This window comes from Bufo bufo, chromosome 4, assembly GCF_905171765.1.
Source record: "Bufo bufo chromosome 4, aBufBuf1.1, whole genome shotgun sequence".
In the NCBI taxonomy this organism is placed as follows: Eukaryota; Metazoa; Chordata; class Amphibia; order Anura; family Bufonidae; genus Bufo; species Bufo bufo.
The window spans coordinates 121,679,190-121,701,198 of record NC_053392.1 but is presented as its reverse complement, the minus strand read 5'-3'; the positions used below and the strand labels follow the sequence as shown (position 1 = coordinate 121,701,198).

Sequence of the window (22,009 nt, the reverse complement as noted above, 5' to 3'; positions counted from 1 at the left end):
TTAGCACAGCCTACAGTGAAGAATACAATGAGGTGGCTGAAATAATACACAAATATGTCCCAGTTTTATACCAGGATGACACGATTTCAAAAATGTTGCATGAGGGATATAAATAGTGATGGGTGAAGTTATGAAAAATTTGATTTGGCTGCTTTGCCGAATTTCACAAAGAAATTCAATTTGTGACAAATTACTTTGTCACAAAGCGCATTCCTTTGTATGTAGCGGGCGCTGGTTGCGGCATCTGATGCTACAACTGAGGCCTTTCAGGGGTTAATCAGGTTAAAAAAAAAAAAACATACTCACCTTATCTATTTACTCCTGGAGAGGCCGTTGCAGCCATCTTGATTGAAGACAGCACGTAAAATCTCACATGTCACCCCACGCAAGATTTCGAGTGGTATCAACAATTAAGATTGCTGCGATGGCCTCTCTGCATGCAAATAGAGGTGAGTATGTTTTTTTTTGTTGTTTTTTTGCTACCATTTCAGGAAAAAATGTATTCGTTACCAGGAAGCGTGAAGAAACTTGGCTTTGCAGCGAATTTAATCTTTCCTGAAATTCTGATCAAAGTCAATTTGTTTGGCTTCGATTCGCTGAACACTATATATAAATGTGTATCATGCAGCTACTATAGGTCATTTAGTATAACCAAGCTTATTTTTAGGCCGAATGCACACGGCCGTGTTCCGTGGCCGAGAGCGGTCCGTGGTATGCCGGGCTGGATTCCTGTTCAGAGCAGGAGCGCACGGCGTCATTGGTTGCTATGACGCCGTGCGCTTCATGCCGCCGCTGCTGTATAGTAATACACTGGTATGATCTATAATACACTCGTATGATCTGCTGCCCTGGTCCTAGCAATCATGTGACTGATGGGTGTCTGCATGAGCTGCTGGGTATTAGCAGATACCCAGTAAGGCAGTAAGCCTTGTAAGTCCCCTGGGGGCTGTATTCCCTCTGTAATTGGGCCCATCAAAAATGTCTCCCAAAGGTGTTTGTCCCTTATGGGGGGACAAAGTGTAAAATAAAAAATAAAAAAGATAAATAAAGTAAAAAAAAATAAAAAATTTAAAAAAAAATGCTACAACACTGCAGCTTCTAGCCCCACTCGCAGTAACCATAACCCATACATTCCCTATGTCAACCTTTAGGCCTCATGCACACGACAGTTGTTTTTTTCGGCCTCCATTCCGTTTTTTTTTGCGAATAGGATGGGGACCCATTCATTTCAATGGGTCAGCAAAAAAATGCTGATAGTTCATCCGTTGAAGCGAGCGGTGGTTAGAGAGGCAGTGATGACGTGAGGTAAGCGGATCGCATGAAAGGGAGGGCGGCGATTTCAGCTGAGAAGGCGGCGCTGGGCACCTAAACGACATGGCTGCAGCCGGGCACCTTTCACCATGAGACGTCCCCCTTGGACACATTTTTAAGTGATTGACAGGTGATATAAACCGCTTTTTTAGGAATATAGAGCCACAGGGGCATTTGATAAACTCACTTTAGGATTCTGTGTTTTACAAGGGACATCGCCATATGTTTAGCTTATAGGGCTCATTTCTGATGACAGAATCCCTTTAAAGAAAGGGGACATAATTTTAGGTACTGCATTTTGCGCTGAGGGTATAAAAAATAACAACAAAATAGCAAAATAAAAATGATACAAAAATAAAGCCCAAATGTATCATGAAAAAAGGGTCAAAAATTATTTACATAACCGAACGGATAAAAAACGTACTGACATTCAAAGACACATGTACTAAAAAAGACATAAGGGAAGGGTAGTAAATGGCCTGTTCTGGAACTGGTTAACAACAAAGCCTGAATATTAAGATCCATGATACCAATATATTATAATGTGTGAACCATTTATCCTGGAATAAAATATTAGCAATGGCCTGTAAACTTTCTGTTTTAGACTAACCTTTGTAATAATAGAGGTCCCAGTGTGGATGATGCTTTCCTTCATTTTATGGACTGCCATTTGGTTGTTCAGGCAGATTTAATGTGAACATGGCTCAATCTGACTGTGATGCTGTATGGCCATTCCCCTTTTCCCCTACATATGTTAATAATCATACGGCCCAGACATTATTTATACAATGAGTAGAAAATTCTGATTGGTGCAATTTTATTGTGAACGGTATAGTAATGTTGTATGTTATATTGGTACTGTGCTTTGAGAAAGGACTGCGGTAGTCTAAAATGCGTAAGCCATTCCTGTATTATATCAACTGAATAAAGATCCTGTTTCTACTAGAAACGGTGCAGTCCTGGATAATCTCGTCTATATGGAACTTGAGTCCCAGCTCCTTCCATGACATGCATAGGTCTGGAAATGCGAAAATAAGACTGTCAGTTTGCTTGAACTGATTTCACGCATTTACAATATAACTGAAAAAGTTAAAGGCACACAGGAGAGTGTGTTCAAAGAAAAGAAAATGTACCACTCACCTTTTGAACGTCTAAATATACACATTTCCTACCTGCCTCTGACTTTGATTATGTTGGATAACCCCTTTATTACATTTACAAACAGGTCTATGTATTAGAAATCTGGGGAGAAATGTACAGCCACTATGTAATGGAATCCTCTGGCTACTTCTAGAAATATTTAGGTAAATTAAAGGCTATGTGTTCCTTTGGGGGCAATTTATTTTGAATTAGTGCATTGTACTTGTTATGAGCTAAAAAAATTTTTTTTTAAGTTGGTCTTTATTAAAAATGTGGAGTCCTTTTCTCTGTACAGAGCTGAGATGCTCTATTAGCAGGATCTGAATTTTCTCTCTCCTCCTTCAGACACGGAGCTGACGGGCTCCTTATCTCTGCTCTCAGACCTTATAAACACTCATCAAAGCTCAATCCTTATCTTTCTAATAAGAATGTAGCTTAAGTAAGTGTTTATGACCTCTTAGTAATTTAGAGATAAGGGTTATTAGATGACCAGCACAAAGGGAAAGTAAAAAGTACTATTCACACAGCTAAAAAAAAAAAAAAAAAACTGTTAACACTTTGTGACAGAATGGCTCAATATTTTTAATAAAGACCAATTAAAAAAAATTATTTTTAGCCCCAAATGAGTAAAATGCAATCATAAATTGCCCCCAAAGGTGTACATAGCCTTTAACTTCTCAAGGTTTTAAAGGGCATCTGTCATCAGATTTGAACCTGTGAAACTGGCTGACCTGTTACATGTGCACTGGGCAGCTGAAGGCACCTGTGTTGGTCCCATGTTCATATGTGCCCACATTGCTGAGAAAAATTATGTTTTAATATATGCGAATGAGCCTCTAGGAGCAATGGGGGCGTTGCAATTACTTCTAGAGGCTCTGCTCTCTCTGCAACTGCCGCACCCTCTGCAATTTGATTGATTGGGCCAGACAATGAAAATGCCATCACGCCTGGCCCTGTCAAAGTGTAGAGGGCACGGCAATTGCAGAGAGAGCTAAGCCTCTAGATGTAACAGCAATGCCCTCGTTGCTCCTAAAGGTTCATTTCCATATTAAAACATAATTTTGTCTGACCTGCAGGCAACAGTTTATAGAGCAGAAGGAGCTGAGCAGATTAAAGGGAAATGATATAGATTTGTAGGGAGAGATTTAGTAGAACTTGTCTTTTATTCACTTTAATTCCTGATCATTCTGGATTTTGGAGTCCGGTGGGCGGCCCTAATCAGTGATTGTCAGTAGGACTACCCACTGGACTCCTAAGCATAGAGGGAGCAGAGATTTATTGACAAGTTATTCTGAGTCTTTTCTCATAAAGTTATATCTCTATCTGCTCAGCTCCTCCTGCTCCATAACCGGCTGCCCACAGATCAGACACAACGTTCAATGTGACAGGTTCCCTTTAAAGTCAATGCCGCTGAGCTGCACTAACAGACAAGGACTATGCTGCTGTTTTTTTGTTTTATTTGTATAAAGCAAAGCAAGTAACATATTTTAGGTGATGGTAAAGAGGGCTGGCCTTAGGTATTCAGGCGCCCTGTGCGAGCTAATCTTCTGCCCCCCTTAATCATACCCTGTCACCTTTACCCAGTCCCTGCCCCCCTTAATCATACCCAGTGTCACCCTTATCCAGTCCCCTGCCCCCTCAATTAGACCCTGCCCCCCCTTAATCATACCCAGTGTCACCCATAGCCAGTCCCCTGCCCCCCTTAATCATACCCAGTGTCACCCTTATCCAGTCCCCTGCCCCCTTAATCATACCCAGTGTCTGTCACCCCTTATCCAGTCCCCTGCCCCCCTTAATTAGACCCTGCCCCCATTTAATAAAAGATATTTGATAAAAAAATAAAATAAATAAGAACAGGTACTCACTATTTGAAGTCTTCTGCTCCCTCCGTGTCTGCAGAGCACCGGTCGCCGCCCTCACACATTGAGCGGATCCTTCCGCGGCTCTCTGTGAAGGCGCAGCACTTGGACGCTGCGCCTGCGCCCCTAAGCTCCTCCTCCACGCTCCGGAACCTGACCTGGCAGCTGCAGCGGCTCAGCTCGCCAGGCTCGCCTCACACAATCTCGGGCCGGCCTGTATAAGAGACCGACTGCGAGCTGTGTCGGCCGCCGGGCGCCCCTGTTGTTATGGCGCCCTGTGCGGCCGCACAGCTCGCACACCCCAAAGGCCGGCCCTGATGGTAAACTATAGAAATGCTGAATCTTCAAAAATTGGGACTTGTTGTTACGGCTTCGGATGATATTCTGTTTTGGCAGTCAGGCTTAGAAGCAACAGGATTACTGATAACACACAGGGAAATCCTGCCAGCGGGCACTGCTATCAGGGATGCCAAGATTAATCCTCTCTATCTCTAGGATGTTAAATGTGTGTCAGTTATTAAACAGCTTTGAGGGTTTACCTATAGTCACTTCTTTAAAACACATTCTGTATGGATCTGTTACATTTACAAAGAGACAGCACTAATATTAAAATGAAATAAAAAAATATATATAAACTATATTGAAGGTTGCTTCAAACATCCACTGCAATAAGTAGTATGAGGCTAGATTCACAGAGTGGTATAAAAAACTGCACTGTGTGAATCTGGCCTAAGGGCTGGAACAAACCTGGCAGGTCTCTTTTTATTCTTTTTTTTTTTTTTTTTTTTTACGGAAAAATAGGCACAGATGAAAAAAGTGGAACTGGCTGTGCTATACAGAATGTGTGAAACTAGCCTTAAAGGGGTTGTCTCACTTCAGCAAGTGGCATTTATCATATAGAGAAAGCTAATATAAGGCACTTAGGCTTCCTGCACACGACCGTATGGCTTTTTCAGTGTTTTGCGTTCGGTTTTTCACGGATCCGTTGTTCCGTTTTTTGTTTCCGTTGTGTTTCCATTTCTGTTCCGTTTTTTCATATGGCATATACAGTATACAGTAATTACATAGATAAAATTGGGCTGGGCATAACATTTTCAATAGATGGTTCCGCAAAAAACGGAACGGAAACGGAAGACATACGGATGCATTTCCATATGTGTTCCGTTTTTTTGCGGACCCATTGACTTGAATGGAGCCGCGGAACGTGATTTGAGGGCAATAATAGGACATGTTCTATCTTTAAACGGAACGGAAATACGGAAACGGAATGCATACGGAAGTACATTCAATTTTTTGGGCGGAACCATTGAAATGAATGGTTCCATATACGGACTGTATAGGGAACGCAAAAAATGGCCAGTAAACGGGGAAAAAAAACGGTTGTGTGCAGGAGGCCTAAGGTGGTGGCTTACACAGGCTGGGAAAGGAGGAGAAGAGAGAAGGCGACAGAGCGATCTGTACAAGTTTACTGAACAACACAAGAATATAAAAAAATCTGAAAATAGGAAAAATAACATTGTATTTGACATTTCTATTATGGTTTAGTAAACTCCTATTTCACAGTAATTGTTCCCCTCCAAGCTAAGTATGCGACCTGAAGAGCAATGTGGGTGGACTATTGAGGACTGTGTAAAACCAAATGTCTTAGCAGTGTTCACACTGCATACAGAACAAAGAATACATTGTTCATATTTCCAATGAATATATGTCTGTATGTAGTATCGGATCTTATGTAGTCATGGCGCCTGTACATGTTGTGGGCTCCGGCTATACAACAAGTACAGGTGACGCACATGAGGAAGATTTCGGCTACTTTCACATTTGCGTTATTACTGTCCGGTTTTGAGATCCAGCATGAGATCTCAAAACCACAGCAAAACGTATCTGTTTGAATAATACACCGGCTGCATCCAATCAGAATGGATCCGGTTGTATTATATCGAAAATGAATATGCCGGATCCGGCACTAAAACCATTGTAAGTCATGGGGTGCACCATCATATCAGAAAAAAAACTTTGGTTTTTGGTGCTGGCATGTTAAGGTTTCCATGCTGCACACAAAAAACGCTGCTTGCAGCGGTATGCGTCCGGCAATGGGCGTGCTGCAACAAACTGGAACGGAACGCATTCTGGTAACTCCGTTCCGGTTTAGTCCCATTGACAATGAATGGGGACAAAACTGAAGTGTTTTCATCGGTTTAGGGATCCTCTGCAAAGAAAAATGCAGATGTGAAAGTAGACTTATCGAGCTTCTAGGCACGAAAGTAGCAAAACTCCCGTTTTGAAACTTGCTAGATTTTTCCTGACACCCTTGGCTCTTTCTAAAAAAAAAAAAAAATGGGCGGGAGGAGGCAGGCTTTGGGTGGGACCTCCATGGCCTGACTCAATTAACAACATGTGAGCCAGAAACTGGCCTACGTTACTCCAGCTACTCATTTCTGGGGGCACGGGCAGCCCACCATGCACCACGATTATCAAGAGCGGGACGGCATTGCAAAATTGCCTGTTCTGCTGGGGCAACCAAATCCCCTACATGTGCGGACACCCTAAGGAATCTGTGGGGATTACAAACCACATTGCAGAGGCGTGTGGGTTGCTTTCAGGATTTATGAACCCTAGAGAAAATCCAAGAAGGGGCTATGGGACCCATGAGATGGGAGGCTCAGACTAGCACATGTCTTCCCCGCTCTACAAGTGGTCGGAAAATGGCTACCCTTCTGTCCTAAAATGGATGGGAAGGGAGTGGGTGCAGCAACTACACAGACCCTTCCTGTTATGAGATGATCTGAAAACATGAACTACTGCCATCAGGGGGCGCCCTCTGCATTATGTACTCTTTGGATTTTTTATGTTTTATTTGTGTACATTTTTGCCATTGATTTTTTTTTTCACTGTACATGTTTTCATATACTTAAAGGGAACCTGTCATGTGGATATTTGATTATAATCTAACTAATTATATACAATCATTAACTACTAAAAAGTGCCTTAGATGTATTCACTTACTGGTGTGACAGATGGTTACCTCATAATATACACACAAAGATGCCGCATCCCGCATGCTAATGAGCTGATTTGAGTCCAGCGTGATGTCATTGAGTCCAGCTTTTATTTATTGCAGAGCTATAGCACTCCCCTGCCCACCTGCTGCTGATTCATATGGAAAATAACTGTCAATCAGCAGCAGGTGGGCAGGGAGAGTCAGGAGCTCATGAATATTCATGACTCATCATTATCAGCTGGAGCTTTTCAATACAAGATGTTGGCAGATTGACTGGGTCAATTAAAGAAAGTGACCCAGCATTTTGCTAAGAGAATCAGTCACTTATTTATGTTGCCCTTAGTTAGGACACCATAAACTGGTGACAGGTTCCCTTTAAAGGGGCAATATTCTAATACCCTAATATTTCTCCAGCTTACATATAGTATAATACCGAAAAGTAAACGCTTTGCTTTACGTATACTAATCTTCAGTTACATTATATCGTAAACTGCATTTTGAACTGCAGACGAGACGTCAGGTCTTATCCATAAAAATTAGCGGTCATGTTTCCCGTAACCATCAGTTTCAGCTCTTATTTTCCCAAAGTATAAATGGGAATAGAGGAAATGATATACCGTAAATGGTTGATACATATTACCTGAAGATATATCCAGTGCACATATATTGTGTCATCCAGAATAGTAAAAACCAGACATTTCCAGAATTCATGGTTCCACTAACCTCTTCCTTCCTGGTAACACATTTTCCCTTGCCGAAGCAATGCAGGGCCTCTGGGCTGCTTCCCTTGGGTATGCAGTCAGTGACTTTAACCACCACAACAAGCCGTAAAGCCACAATGCACTTACTGACGGAATCATTCACAAAGCCTAGAGGAGCAGAACATAATGTCAGACAAGAGAAGATCATTCTGCCATGTAAAGCAACCCCAGAACCGCACTTTTATACAGTTTCGGGCTGGGGCCACACGGTGAAACATTCTGCAGTATGGCGATGCTTAGATCAGCAATCACAACTAATGTACGAGAATGGGATCGCGCTAAGTCCTGCTGTGACAGCCCAGGGTTGGGTCTCTTGGGGCACAGCCACACGGTCTGGTTTCCTGATGCCAAAATCAGGAGTGGATCATAAAAGGAGAGAAAGTATAAAGACGGGTACGTCTTCTGCTCTTTTTTTGAATTCTCTCCTGGTTTTGGCTTCCAAAACTGCATCAGGAAACCTGAAGGTGTGGCCGTTACCCTAACGATTGTTGTGTCATGACCTCTGTAACTTCTGAGACCCCATTCATTTATATTAGTTTGCGGTTACTCCAGCTGTGCATACTTGCTCTTTACTCTTCTAAGAAACTGACATAGAAATGAATTGAGCATGCTGGGGATTGTAGTCACACAACAGCTGGAGCGCCGCAGGTTGCTGATCCCCCGCTCCTAGAGTCTAATTTGCACATTATAAAAGAAACAAATTGTGCAGTAACGGGGGTATGGATAAACATAAGAATAGCAGAGTTAGGTCCTGCTGACATAGCGATGTGCTATTGGGACCATTCTGGTGACAGAAACCCTTTAAGCTAAGGATTCGTACGTACCTGCTCCGTGCCGCTCTAGTCCTCCACCCTGCCTCCGGTGTCTTCATCTTTATGTCCCTGAACTGTTTTCTTCTGGCGCTGCATGGGCATGATCACATAATCCGCTGCAGCCAATGACTGGCTTCATCAGTATTGTGGCCACAAGCGGGCACTGCTGAAGCCAGTCATTGGATGCAGCAGAGCTTTGGACCATGCCATGCAGCTGTGGGGACCGGAAGACGGAGACACCGGAGGCAGCATGGAGGATTGGAGCTAGATGGAGCAGGTAAGTATAAATCCTTAGTTTAGTGGGGCAAGCTGCTGGCACTTAGTATAATGGTATATTACCAGAGAACCCCTTTAAAACATTACAGTACTATTTTTTTCCTAACAATTTATACACAGAGTACATTCATGTCTTACATGTCAGGATTTAAAGGGAATCCGTCAATGTAATCTAAATGGCTCATACAAGATGCTAAGATTGAAGCACTTTAAGGGCTCTTTCACACGAGCGGATGCCGTGCGGGTAATCCGCTGCGTGTTGTCACCATGATTTTGTAGTAAAAAGGTCAGAGAGGCACAGAGCATTATCAATCATGTTACTGCTCCGTGTCTCTGCTGTCCGGAGCGGGGCTTGGCTCTCTTTCACGCAGCGGATTACAGGCACGGCATCCGCTCATGTGAAAGAGCCCTAACAGGTTGCCATTTGGGATGCTGCTCAAAAGTGAACTATTCCACCTTATGCTATCGAATTCAGGGTGGCGTTAACCAGGTGAAATAGCAGTCACTTAGGGTTGAATACTTTGAGCATCCTTCGACCAAGCTCTGTCTGGTGACGGTCTCTTTAACAGTCTTAGGAGCTTTATATAGCATTCAATAGAAATGAAAACAGCCATCCTTACCAATGAAATAATTGTTTCCGAGTGTTAGCATTTCATCGGGGAACACAAGTCCGCCCGGCGCCTGAAGAAGGGTAACACTTCTGCCATCTATAAGGGAACACTGGTTGAAGCCTCCGGCTGTCACTTTCCATAGAAGAATGAGGGAGGCAGTGGCATCCTGAGAGATTCTGGGGATCCAAAGACAGGAAGATGTCACCTTGCCATATCGGACCTGTCACATTCAGTTAGTGAGCATCGTGACGACCTTGATGCAGGATAGTGACCTATTTTACTGACAAAATATTTTACTGTAGTATTGGAAGACTGGCACACTCAACACATGGAACCCAATGGATTAGTGCCAAATCACAAAGTTTATTATAATTATACATAAAAGAATAAAAGATACATTTATAAACAATTATATATAAATGGTATCACTGGATTACTAGGTTTCACACAGTGTCTGTACTTATTGTAGCATGATATCATTAGGCATATATTTCAACATCCTATCTCATGCATTGGTCTCATATTGATCTAATGGTCATTAGTAACAAAAATATGACTATTCGCAAGTGAGTTCCTGTGAGGAAAAAAGGAGAAGAAGAGGGTCTTCCTTGATTATATCCTTTTATGGAGAAAGACAAGGCAAAGTAATGTCCGCTAGAAGGTGGGAGGAGCTATAAACTAGCTGGGCGGTGTTAGGGGCAGTGATAGGGGAGTGCCTATGTAACTAGCTGGGTGGGAGGGGGCTATAAACTAGCTGGGCGGTATTAGGGGCGGTGCTGGAGGTGTGGCAGAGAAGTGCATCATGGGTTTGTTGGATACAACAGGAGGTGATACATTCAGGATGGAAACAAATTAGAGTGATTGCTTTTACATGGTAAAATGGGTCAGGAGAGTCCAAATAGAAGATAGGTAATAGAAGAATATTTTCTCTAGACTGGAAAAAATCTTTTTATTTTACTCACTTATACACTGCGTGCAGAATTATTAGGGCAAATGAGTATTTTGACCACATCATCCTCTTTATGCATGTTGTCTTACTCCAAGCTGTATAGGCTCGAAAGCCTACTACCAATTAAGCATATTAGGTGATGTTGCAGCTCTGAAATGAGAAGGGGTGTGGTCCTAATGACATTCAACACCCTATATTAGGTGTGCATAATTATTAGGCAACTTCCTTTCCTTTGGCAAAATGGGTCAAAAGAAGGACTTGACAGGCTCAGAAAAGTCAAAAATAGTGAGATATCTTGCAGAGGGATGCAGCACTCTTAAAATTGCAAAGCTTCTGAAGCGTGATCATCGAACAATCAAGCGTTTTCATTCAAAATAGTCAACAGGGTCGCAAGAAGAAACGTGTGGAAAAACCAAGGCGCAAAATAACTGCCCATGAACTGAGAAAGTCAAGCGTGCAGCTGCCAAGATGCCACTTGCCACCAGTTTGGCCATATTTCAGAGCTGCAACATCACTGGAGTGCCCAAAAGCACAAGGTGTGCAATACTCAGAGACATGGCCAAGGTAAGAAAGGCTGAAAGACGACCACCACTGAACAAGACCAACAAGCTGAAACGTCAAGACTGGGCCAAGAAATATCTCAAGACTGATTTTTCTAAGGTTTTATGGACTGATGAAATGAGAGTGAGTCTTGATGGGCCCGAGGCTGGATTGGTAAAGGGCAGAGAGCTCCAGTCCGACTCAGACGCCAGCAAGGTGGAGGTGGAGTACTGGTTTGGGCTGGTATCATCAAAGATGAGCTTGTGGGGCCTTTTCGGGTTGAGGATGGAGTCAAGCTCAACTCCCAGTCCTACTGCCAGTTTCTGGAAGACACCTTCTTCAAGCAGTGGTACAGGAAGAAGTCTGCATCCTTCAAGAAAACATGATTTTCATGCAGGACAATGCTCCATCACACGCGTCCAAGTACTCCACAGCGTGGCTGGCAAGAAAGGGTATAAAAGAATAAAATCTAATGACATGGCCTCCTTGTTCACCTGATCTGAACCCCATTGAGAACCTGTGGTCCATCATCAAATGTGAGATTTACAAGGAGGGAAAACAGTACAACTCTCTGAACAGTGTCTGGGAGGCTGTGGTTGCTGCTGCACGCAATGTTGATGGTGAAACAGATCAAAACACTGACAGAATCCATGGATGGCAGGCTTTTGAGTGTCCTTGCAAAGAAAGGTGGCTATATTGGTCACTGATTTGTTTTTGTTTTGTTTTTGAATGTCAGAAATGTATATTTGTGAATGTTGAGATGTTATATTGCTTTCACTGGTAAAAATAAATAATTGAAATGGGTATATATTTGCTTTTTGTTAAGTTGCTAATAATTATGCACAGTAATAGTCACCTGCACACACAGATATCCCCCTAAAATAGCTTAAAACTAAAAACAAACTAAAAACTACTTCCAAAAATATTCAGCTTTGATATTAATGAGTTTTTTGGGTTCTTGAGAACATGGTTGTTGTTCAATAATAAAATTAATCCTCAAAAATACAACTTGCCTAATAATTCTGCATTCCCTGTATATTGCTGACATATTCTGCAGCACTTTACAGACATTATCAATAGTGTTGGATAGGGAGGAGTAAAAGGGAATGTGTTATCAGAAGATGACTACTGTTTAATCAAGTTTCTATGTTAATATTTTTTATATTTTTAAGATTTTATTGATTTTTAATTTTTTTTTTACATGATCCCATTTACAGTTAACAAACTTGATTAAATCCTGCAGTTTTTTCACTGCCAATAATATGCTGTAGACTTCCCGTTCTGTACAGATCTCATTATCATCACATGCAGGAATTACAAAGAAAGGTTAAAAACCTCGGTATAGATAACACAGGATCACCATTCACAAGAGTTCACATCTTTATACTCCCAGTCCCCCTCCCCTGCACCAGTAATGTTGCACAGTTGACATAGCATGTATATCACTGAATATTATAGATAAAGCAAGAAAAGTATCAAGTATGTCCAGCAACAAAGTAACTTTTCTAATAAAACTTAGGCGCCTTATATAATCAGGATGCCATTATCATCTTCTGCATTTATCACATGATAGTCCCCTGATGAAACCAAAACTATCTGAATATTGGGGGAAACGCGTCGGAACAATTTCACTTAAAGAGATACATCTCCTTTATCTTCAGGGTCTTACAGGTGACGGTTTAGCCACCGATAAGTGGGGTCGCCCCCTTCGGGGCAGGTGCTCCGCTTTTAGGCAGGGGTAGCCCGAGAGACGAACAAGGGATATATCTTCTCCCCTGTCCCGGCCTCACTTGTGCTGATCCTTACTCTTTGCCTGAGTGTCATCAAACTGTAAGGCTACTTTCACACCTGTGGATCCGTCTGGTATCTGCACAGACGGATTCGCACCTATAATGCAAACGTTCAGAACGAATCCGTTAGCATTACCATGCACAAAAAAAAAATAATTAAAAATGTTTTTATTTTATTTTTTGTTCATGATAATGCAAACTGATCCGTTTGGCTCGGCATCGCAGCGTTTTGGTGTCCGCCTCCAGAGCGGAATGGAGGCTGAACGGAGCCAGACTGATGCATTCTGAGCGGATCCTTTTCCATTCAGAATGCATTGGGGCTAAACTGATCCGTTTTGGGCCGCTTGTGAAAGCCCTGAACGGATCTCACAAGCGGACCCAGAAACGTCAGTGTGAAAGTAGCCTAAGTTATAAAATTTTCAGTTTCACCTCTAGACCGTCTATACCATAGAATACACAATGATTAACCGCAAGATATCTGCATATAGCAGTATTTATTAAGGCTCTGACGATGTGAGAGACACTATTTAGATTTTATATTATTTTATTTGGGATGCATTTCCTATTTTTATCTATGTAAAAGTTAAGTTTTATTAGAAAAGTTGCTTTGTTAGTGATATACAGGTGACATAGCATGGCTTGAACACTACTGCATGGAAGTCAATGAACATCACTTCTGCCCCTTCATTTGGGAGTTCAGCGTGCCTGTACCTAATGTCCCTGTGCGTGCAGCTGTTAAGCGTGCATGCCCCTGTGTGTGAGGCTGTTCAGTGCACTGCCTCTGCTGTGCGTGGTAAAAGACATGCAGGCTTTCTCTGCTGCTCCTCCTGGGAGTGCCTAGTGAGCGGCTACATCACTGAAGCTGAGATACCAGCTATACCGCTGTTTGTAGAACTGGAAACAGGGAATCAGGCCTGAGAAACTAGGGAAGGAAGATGGACACCTCCTAGTGAAAACCCTAACCAAAATCCTGACTGACTACCAGTATGAACAGACCCCAAAGGTAGGTGAGTTCATACACAGGAATACCTAGAGTCCTATCTAGCCCTATAGGACCCTGGTACTAATGGCCAGGAATGAGACTACCTCCAAAAGGAAGGACAAACAGGAGACTTCAAAGAGGCTATGGAAGCACCAGGAACTCAGCCGAGATCCAACCACAAACAATCCACAGGCACAGAAGCTATAAACCACATAGCATAGTGGGAGAAGCAACTATAAATAAGAAAGGTTAAATGCCCATATTAGCAACACCTGGAGGCAAGTGGTGTGGCCATTACCCAGAAACAACACAGACACCTATTGATCCACAAGAAAAACCTGTCAGAATCAAACAACGTGTTGCCAGTCTCACAGATCTCCAGCCACACTCACTCTCACCGAGACGTCCATATGTCTCGGTACGTCCATGGCAGTCCCCCCCTTCTACGGATGACCTCGGTCACCCAGGAACGACCTTATCCGGGTGAGACCTGAGAAAAGCTTTCACCAAATGACTGGCATTCACATCAGATGCGGTACCCACATCCTCTCCTCTGGTCTAAAACCCTTCCAGTGAACAAGATACAGAAGAGATCTACGGAGAACTCGAGCGTCAATTATCTTGGCGATCTGAAATTCCAAACTAGCGTCCACCATGACAAGAACGGGTGGCAAGAAAGACGGCTCCAAGATTCAACATATCTCTTCAAACAAAGATTTATGAAACACATTATGAATTTTCAGGGCCTGAGGAAAGTCCAAGACGAAAAGCTACAGGATTATTAATGGCAGTGATCTTATATGGACCAATAAACCTTCGACTCAACTTCCAAAAAGGTACCTTCAACTTAATGTTTCTTGTGGACAGACACACAGAAATCACCCACTCTTAGGGGCGGACCATTCATACATTTCCTGTCAGCTACACATTTATACTTGTTGCTCATATTCATCAAGTTATTTTGAATTTTCCACCATATAGATGACAATGATGACGAAAAACATTCCTCTCAGGGATACCAGAAGTATCTGAACCAGAAGAACTGTGCTAAACTTTGGGTGAAACCATATGCCCCAAAAAACTGCGACTTCCCAGTGGACTCCTGTCTACGATTATTCATGGCAAACTCTGCCAAAGACAAAAACGAAGACCACTCCTCTGGTTTTTAGAGACAAAACATCTCAAGTAAGTCTCCAGACTCTGATTAGTGCGCTCCGTCTGTCCGTTCGACTGAGGATAAAAGCCGAAGAAAGGACAGTTGTATACCCAGTCGATTACAGAACGACTTCCAGAATCTGGAAACGATCTGAGACCACGTCAGAGGGAATGCCATGGAGTTTCACAATGTTGTCAACAAACACTTGTGCAAATGTTTTAGCATTAGGTAGGCCCGGCAACACTATAAAGTGCAACCATTTTACTAAAGCGATTAACTACCACCAGAATAACTGTCTTTCCTGAAGAATTAGGTAGATCAGTGATAAAATCCATGGATAAGTGAGTCCATGGTCTGGACGGGATGGGACAATGGAAGCAGAGATCCGGAAGACTGAGTATGTGTCACCTTAGTGCGTGCACAAGTACTACAGGCTGAACAATAGTCGTCAACATACTTCGCAACCCTAGCCACCAGAATCTACAAGAGATGAGGTCGGCAGTGGATCTGCTCCCAGGGTGTCCCCTAAGAACGTACAGTGATGTTCCTCAAACACCTTGTGACGCAATTCTGATGGCACAAACAATTTTCCAAAGGGACAAGAATCCGGTGCGTCTGCCTGGGCCTCTAACACCTTAACCTCTAGGTCAGGGTAAAGAGCGGATATCACCACCCCTTCCAACAGTATAGGACTCGGATTTTCAAAATCACCACCTCCTGAAAACTACGTGACAAGACATCTGCCTTGACGTTCTTAACCCCAGGACGATAGGTGACAGTGAATTGAATCTGGTGAAAAACAAAGACCATCTGGCCTGCCTTGGGTTCAGTCGCTTAGCTGACTCCAGGGTAAGCCAGGTTTTTGTGATCAGTGAACACTGTGATTGGATGAATCGCCCCTTCCAACCAATGACGCCCATTCCTCAAAAGGCAACTTAATGGCAGTAAACTCTCTGTTACCTATATCATAATTTCTCTCTGCGGAAGAGAGTATTTTAGAGAAAAAGGCACATAGATGCCATTTACCAGGTGACGGGGCCTGTGATAAGACTGCTACCCCCACCTCAGACGTGTCTACTTCCACAATGAAAGGTTGTGATACATCCGGCTACACCAATATTGGGGCAGAAGAGAAGCACTCCTTAATCGCAGAGAAAAGGCTCGAAACCCTGAATCAGACCATACAGAGACATCCGTCCCTTTCTTAGTCATGTCAGTTAAGGGTTTTACTATTGTCAAAAGGATCTGAATACATTTTCGGTCGTAGTTCACAAAATGCTGGAAAACCGCAGAAAGATTGGTCCAACCCAAAAGGCACATGACCAGGAACTCAAACCGAGATCCAATCACAACAATCCACAGGCACAGAAGCTATAAACCGCACAGCATAGTGGGTGAAGCAACTACTGTATAAATAAGGAAGGTTAAATGAACCACATAAGCAACACCCTGGAGGCAATGGATGTGGCCATACCCAGAAACAACACAGCCACCTATTGGTCCACAGAAAACCCTGTCAGATCAAACCACGTGTTGCCAGTCTCACAGATTCCTGCATTCACTGACGCTGGGACGTCCATATGTCTCGGTACATCCGTGACACTTGTATGGCAGATGATCATATGAGTCCCCTCTAGTAAATAAATGAATATCAGTGTGTTATTCACAGATCCTCCAAAATTATGTCATCCAGAGATCCCCCATAAGTGCGTCATCTACAGATCCTCCATAGTGTGTCATCCGCAGATCCCCCATCACAGTGCGTCATCCACATATTCTCCATAAGTGTGTCATCTGCAGATCCCCCATAACAGTGTGTTATCCACAGATCTTTCATAAGAGTGTCATCCACAGATTACCCCATAACAGTACACATCCACAGATCTCCTATAACAGTGTGTTATCCACAGATCCACCATAACAGTATGTTATCTTCAGAGCCCCCAAAAACAGTGCATGCATTCACAAATCCCCATAATAGTGCGTTCATCCACAGATCCTCATAACAATGTAGTCATCCACAGATCCTCCATAACAGTGTGTCATCCACAGATCCTCCATAACAGTGTGTCATCCACAGATCCCCATAACAGTGTCATCCACAGATCCCCCCATACCCCCACATAAACAGTGCATCATCCGCAGATCCCCCCCATAACAGTGCTTCATCCACAGACGCCCCCTAAACAGTGTGCATGTACAGATCTCCCATAACAGCACGTAACCCACAGATCCCCCATTACAGTGAGTTCCACAGATCCTCCATAACAGTGCATCATCACAGATCTCCCCCATAACAGTGGTCATCCACAGATCCCCCACAACAGTGTGTCATCCACAGATCCCCCATAACAGTGTCATCCACAGATCCCCCATAATAGTGGGTCATCCAATAGATTCCCCATAACAGTGTGTCATCCACAGATTCCCCATAAACAGTGTGTCATCAACAGATCCTCCATAACAGTGTGTCATTCACAGATTTCCCCATAACAGTGCATCGTCCACAGATCCCCCATAATGTGCGTCATCCACAGATCCTCATAAAGGGAGTCATCCACAGATCCCCATAACAGTGTCATCCACAGATCCCCCATAATAGTGCGTCGTCCACAGATCCCCCATAAAAGTGCGTCATCCACAGATCCCCCCATAATAGTGCATCATCCCACAGATACTCCATAAGTGTGTCATCCATTTGCTGTTCTCAGCTTCAATGCCCCCATAACTATGAAGGATACAGTGCTGGACAGTTCTTTTTATTACTATATTTTGTTGCAGAAAAATACACATTATTTGGTTCAAAAATATTTTTTTTCTTATTTCCTCCTCTGAAACACACGTGTGTTTAAGGTCCGATGCTCTTATAGTGCAAAAATGTGGTATGTGTGAATGTTCAGCAGCTCAGGCAAAGATGGCCTCCACCATAGCATGTACAGAAAACAGAATAAAAAAAAATGAATACTGATCAGTGCCTGATTTTAATTAGCAAAAAATAAATAAAAAAAATAGGTTACATTCCCTTTAGATGAGGTTCAGCAAAATATATCCAGATATAGCAAAAATGAGTTAATAAATCAAAGATATGTAATACAGCTATAGGGAAAGGGAGGAAATATTAGTCTCAACTATGCAATACGTAGCAAATGTCTTACTTTACAGATGTGTTCTCTGGAACTTCAAAAGTCACCAGTCGTCCCCCTGAGGAAGTGTTAGAACTCGATTTCCACAAAGCAACATCTGAGAATGACCTAAAATTAGATGAAAATTAGAATAAAGAATATAAATTAGAATATAAATGAGACTTGTGAGCAGCATCTGAAAGAGCTGAAAGCCACTGGGGCCTATTATAGTGATGCTCTGATATTTAGGGGGTCATCAAATTGCGGTAATACAGATCCATCTCCCACAGGCGCCCCCCCGTAGACTATTATGACACAGTACAGAACATGCTGCCATATGGTAATCCGTGAGAAAACCTGTGGCACGCTCCATCACAGCCGTATTAAAGGGAGTGTGTCATCAAGTCACATGTGTTAAATATTAAGAATATTTGGTGATGATATTTTTAATTTTCCATGTCAATATTTATATTTAAACAAAAAACCATAAAATCCTCCAGTTTTTCAATGGCCACCAAGGGGATGTTCACACGACGGATTTTGAAAAAAGCGCTGAAAAAATAAAAGCGGAATCCACGAGTGTTCTTTTTCAGCACATTTTTTGGTGCAGTTTTTTGATGCCTTTTCTTTTAACCAATGAGTGTTAACTTTAATACAAAGCTGCATTTTTCCAGGTCGAGGTTTTGCTGCGGATCCACACCAAAACGCACGTGGAAAACGGACAAAAAAAAACCATATGGACCTACACAGAGCTGTATTTTTATGTTTCCTATTCATTTCAATGGGAGATTCAGCGCAGATTTTTGCCCCAAGATAGGGCATGCTGCTGGACATGGAAAAAAAAAAGTGCTGTGCTTCCCATTGGCGTTTTTTGGGACTGATTGTGAGGCAGAAACTCTCCAAAATCCGCCAAAAAACTCAGTAGTGAACAGGCCCTAAGACTAATAGGCGCCACTTCTTGGTCTGTACAGATCACTTTGCTGCAGTTATTTGCTTATCATTACAGACAGGTTTAAAATTACAGATATCACCTCTGTGTATAGATAAACAGGATCCACCATTCACAATAGGTGATGTCACATCTTATCTCTTCTCTCCTTGTACAATGACCTCTGCACAGGACATGCCTAGAAAACTCTCCCATAGAAGTCACTGAGGTCTCTCCTGTCCATTGTGTCTATGGACCATGTGGCTGCCGTTAAAGCAATTGTTTTAATACTTTCTAAATGCTGTTAAGAACAGCTCAGGCAAGATGGCCGCCTCCATAATCTGTTCAGGAAATAGAATTAAAAAATCTACAATCAGAAAATAAAAACATAAAAAAGAAATGTGCCGCTATCTGATTTATAACTGGCAAGAAAAAAATAATTGGTGACACATTTTCTTAAAGGCGTTCGTTGGGGATTTTACAAGGGGTGGCCTCATCATCAGGCCTCGTCATAAATTCGGCGCATCCTTCAGCAGTGCAGGGCAGAAAGCGTTGGTCGTTCATAAAATCTACCCCAAAGACTTGATTTTTCTTGGCCTGATCCAATATCCTTTACACCCAAAACAACTAGAAATCAGGACAGCAATTGTTTATAGCACAAAGTAATACATTTTTTGAACATATCATTTCTAAAACATTGTTGAAATCGCATATATATTAGCAGAATTAAATCACACAGGAATAATATCCACAGGTCCGTCACTAATAGTACATATAATGACAATTACGCCCCCAAGCTGTGGGTGTGTTCAGTATGCGGTACATATACTGAACCATTCATTTCAATGGTTCAGCCAAAAAAACGGAAGTGTCTCCGTGTGCATTCCGTTTCAGTATTTCCGTATTTCTGTACCGTGAAAAGATAGAACATGTCCTATTCTTGTCCGCAAATCACGGTGCATGGCTCCATTCAAGTCAATGGGTCCGCAAAAAAACGGAACACATACGGAAATGCATCCGTATGTCTTTTGTATCCGTTCCGTTTTTGCTGAACCATCTATTGAAAATGTTATGCCCAGCCCAATTTTATCTATGTAATTACTGTATACTGTATATGGCATACGGAAAAACGGAACGGAAAGGAAACGGAAACAAAAAAATGGACCGCAAAACACTGAAAAAGCCATACTGTCGTGTGCATGAGCCCTAAAGTGCATAGTGCCTCAGAATAAATAGGTACATATAGGAGAGAGTGCAGTGAGGTATACAGACCAAGACAGTCCTGGATCCCTACACGTGTTTCGCGGTCGCTTTCTCAAGGGATGATCCAATATCCATAGCAGTTAGGGCTCATGCACACGATCGTATGAATTTTACGGTGCGCAAAACATGGATCCGCAAAGAAAAAACAATGGATAACATCAGTGTGACGTCTGTGTTGCATCAGTTTTTTTTGTGGATCCATTGTAGCAATGCCTGTCCTCGTCCGCAAAACTGACAAGAATAGGACATGTCCTGTTTTTTTGCGGAACGGACATGCAGAAATACAGACATGGAATGCACACATAAGTCATTTACGTTTTTTTCCGAACCCCCATTGAAATTAAAGGTTCTGCATACGGACCTGTAAAAAAATGGAACGGAAATGGAAGAAAAATACGTTTGTGTGCATGAGCCCTTAAAGGGAACCTGTCACCGGGATTTTTGTGTATAGAAGCTGTGGACATGGGCTGCTTAGATGGTCTCTAGCACATCCCGCAATACCCCAGTCCCCCATAGCTCTGTGTGCTATATTGTATGTAAAAAAACAGATTTGATAACATATGCAATTAACATAAAAGAGTACTTGTGTGACCAGAGAAGAGTCATATTTTCAAGCTCTGATCAATTTGTATATGTATCAATCGTTTATTTTTTTACACAATAAAAAGCACACAGAGCTATAGGGACTGGGTATTGCGGATGTGCTAGTGGCCATCTAGCAGCCCCATGTCCTCAGCTCTATACACAAAATCCCGGTGACAGGTTCCCTTTAATCCTGGGTGAGAACAGAGATGTCAAATTACTAGTCAAAATATCTTCCACTGGACTTCCACTAAAGAAGGATGATTTTCCAGCCCCTGTGAAGAAGTATCGGAGTCTGACTTTGTTCCGGTTTATCGTTTTTTTCCCCACCCTTCATTTGTATTTCACTTCTTTGTGGGGGTCTCCTTGCAACCATGCATGAAAAACTGACCACACACAGAGACGGCGTCCGTGTGCTGTCTGTTTTTTTTTTTTTGTCTAGCGCACAAATCGGACGAAACTAGTGCACACTGCGATTTTCTCTGCACGGACCTACGGTCTGTTTGGAAAATTGCACATCTGATTTGGCCCATTAGCTATAATGTGTCAGTGCCCATTCCATGTGCTGCCCGTTTCTACAGTCGACTTCAGTCAATAATTTCATTCCACTTGGAATTTTGCATTGTGCCCATTTCCTCTGTTATTCCTCCAGGAAAAGTAGGAATAAATTGACATCTGTGTGTTACCATTCCTCTTGTCAATAGGTTGCGTTTCTATACAATGACTGCGCCACAATATGCAGAAACGCATCCCTTTGACAAGGGTAATGATATCATGTTTACTTACGCATCATTTCCAGGAGGAATAGTAGAGGAATGATACAATGCAGGGTTCTAACGGCAAAATGCTCCAGCATTGCTATTTTGGAGGGAATCTGAGTATTTACTGAAACATGAGAGCTGACAGATGATTTCTAGCATGCCTAC

The 22,009-nt window shown here is 42.5% G+C and overlaps 1 protein-coding gene across 1 annotated transcript in view; it reads right to left on the bottom strand.

Moving 5' to 3' along the window:
* The window catches only part of DNER (delta/notch like EGF repeat containing), a 289,215-nt gene that overhangs the window by 90,241 nt on the left and 176,965 nt on the right, over positions 1-22,009 (bottom strand). The window contains exons 4-6 of the mRNA XM_040431006.1: positions 18,344-18,428; positions 9,781-9,947; positions 8,035-8,180 (exon numbers count right to left, since the gene is read on the bottom strand). Of these exons, the coding sequence (XP_040286940.1) occupies positions 8,035-8,180; positions 9,781-9,947; positions 18,344-18,428 (398 nt within the window). The remainder of the gene's footprint in view (positions 1-8,034; positions 8,181-9,780; positions 9,948-18,343; positions 18,429-22,009) is intronic.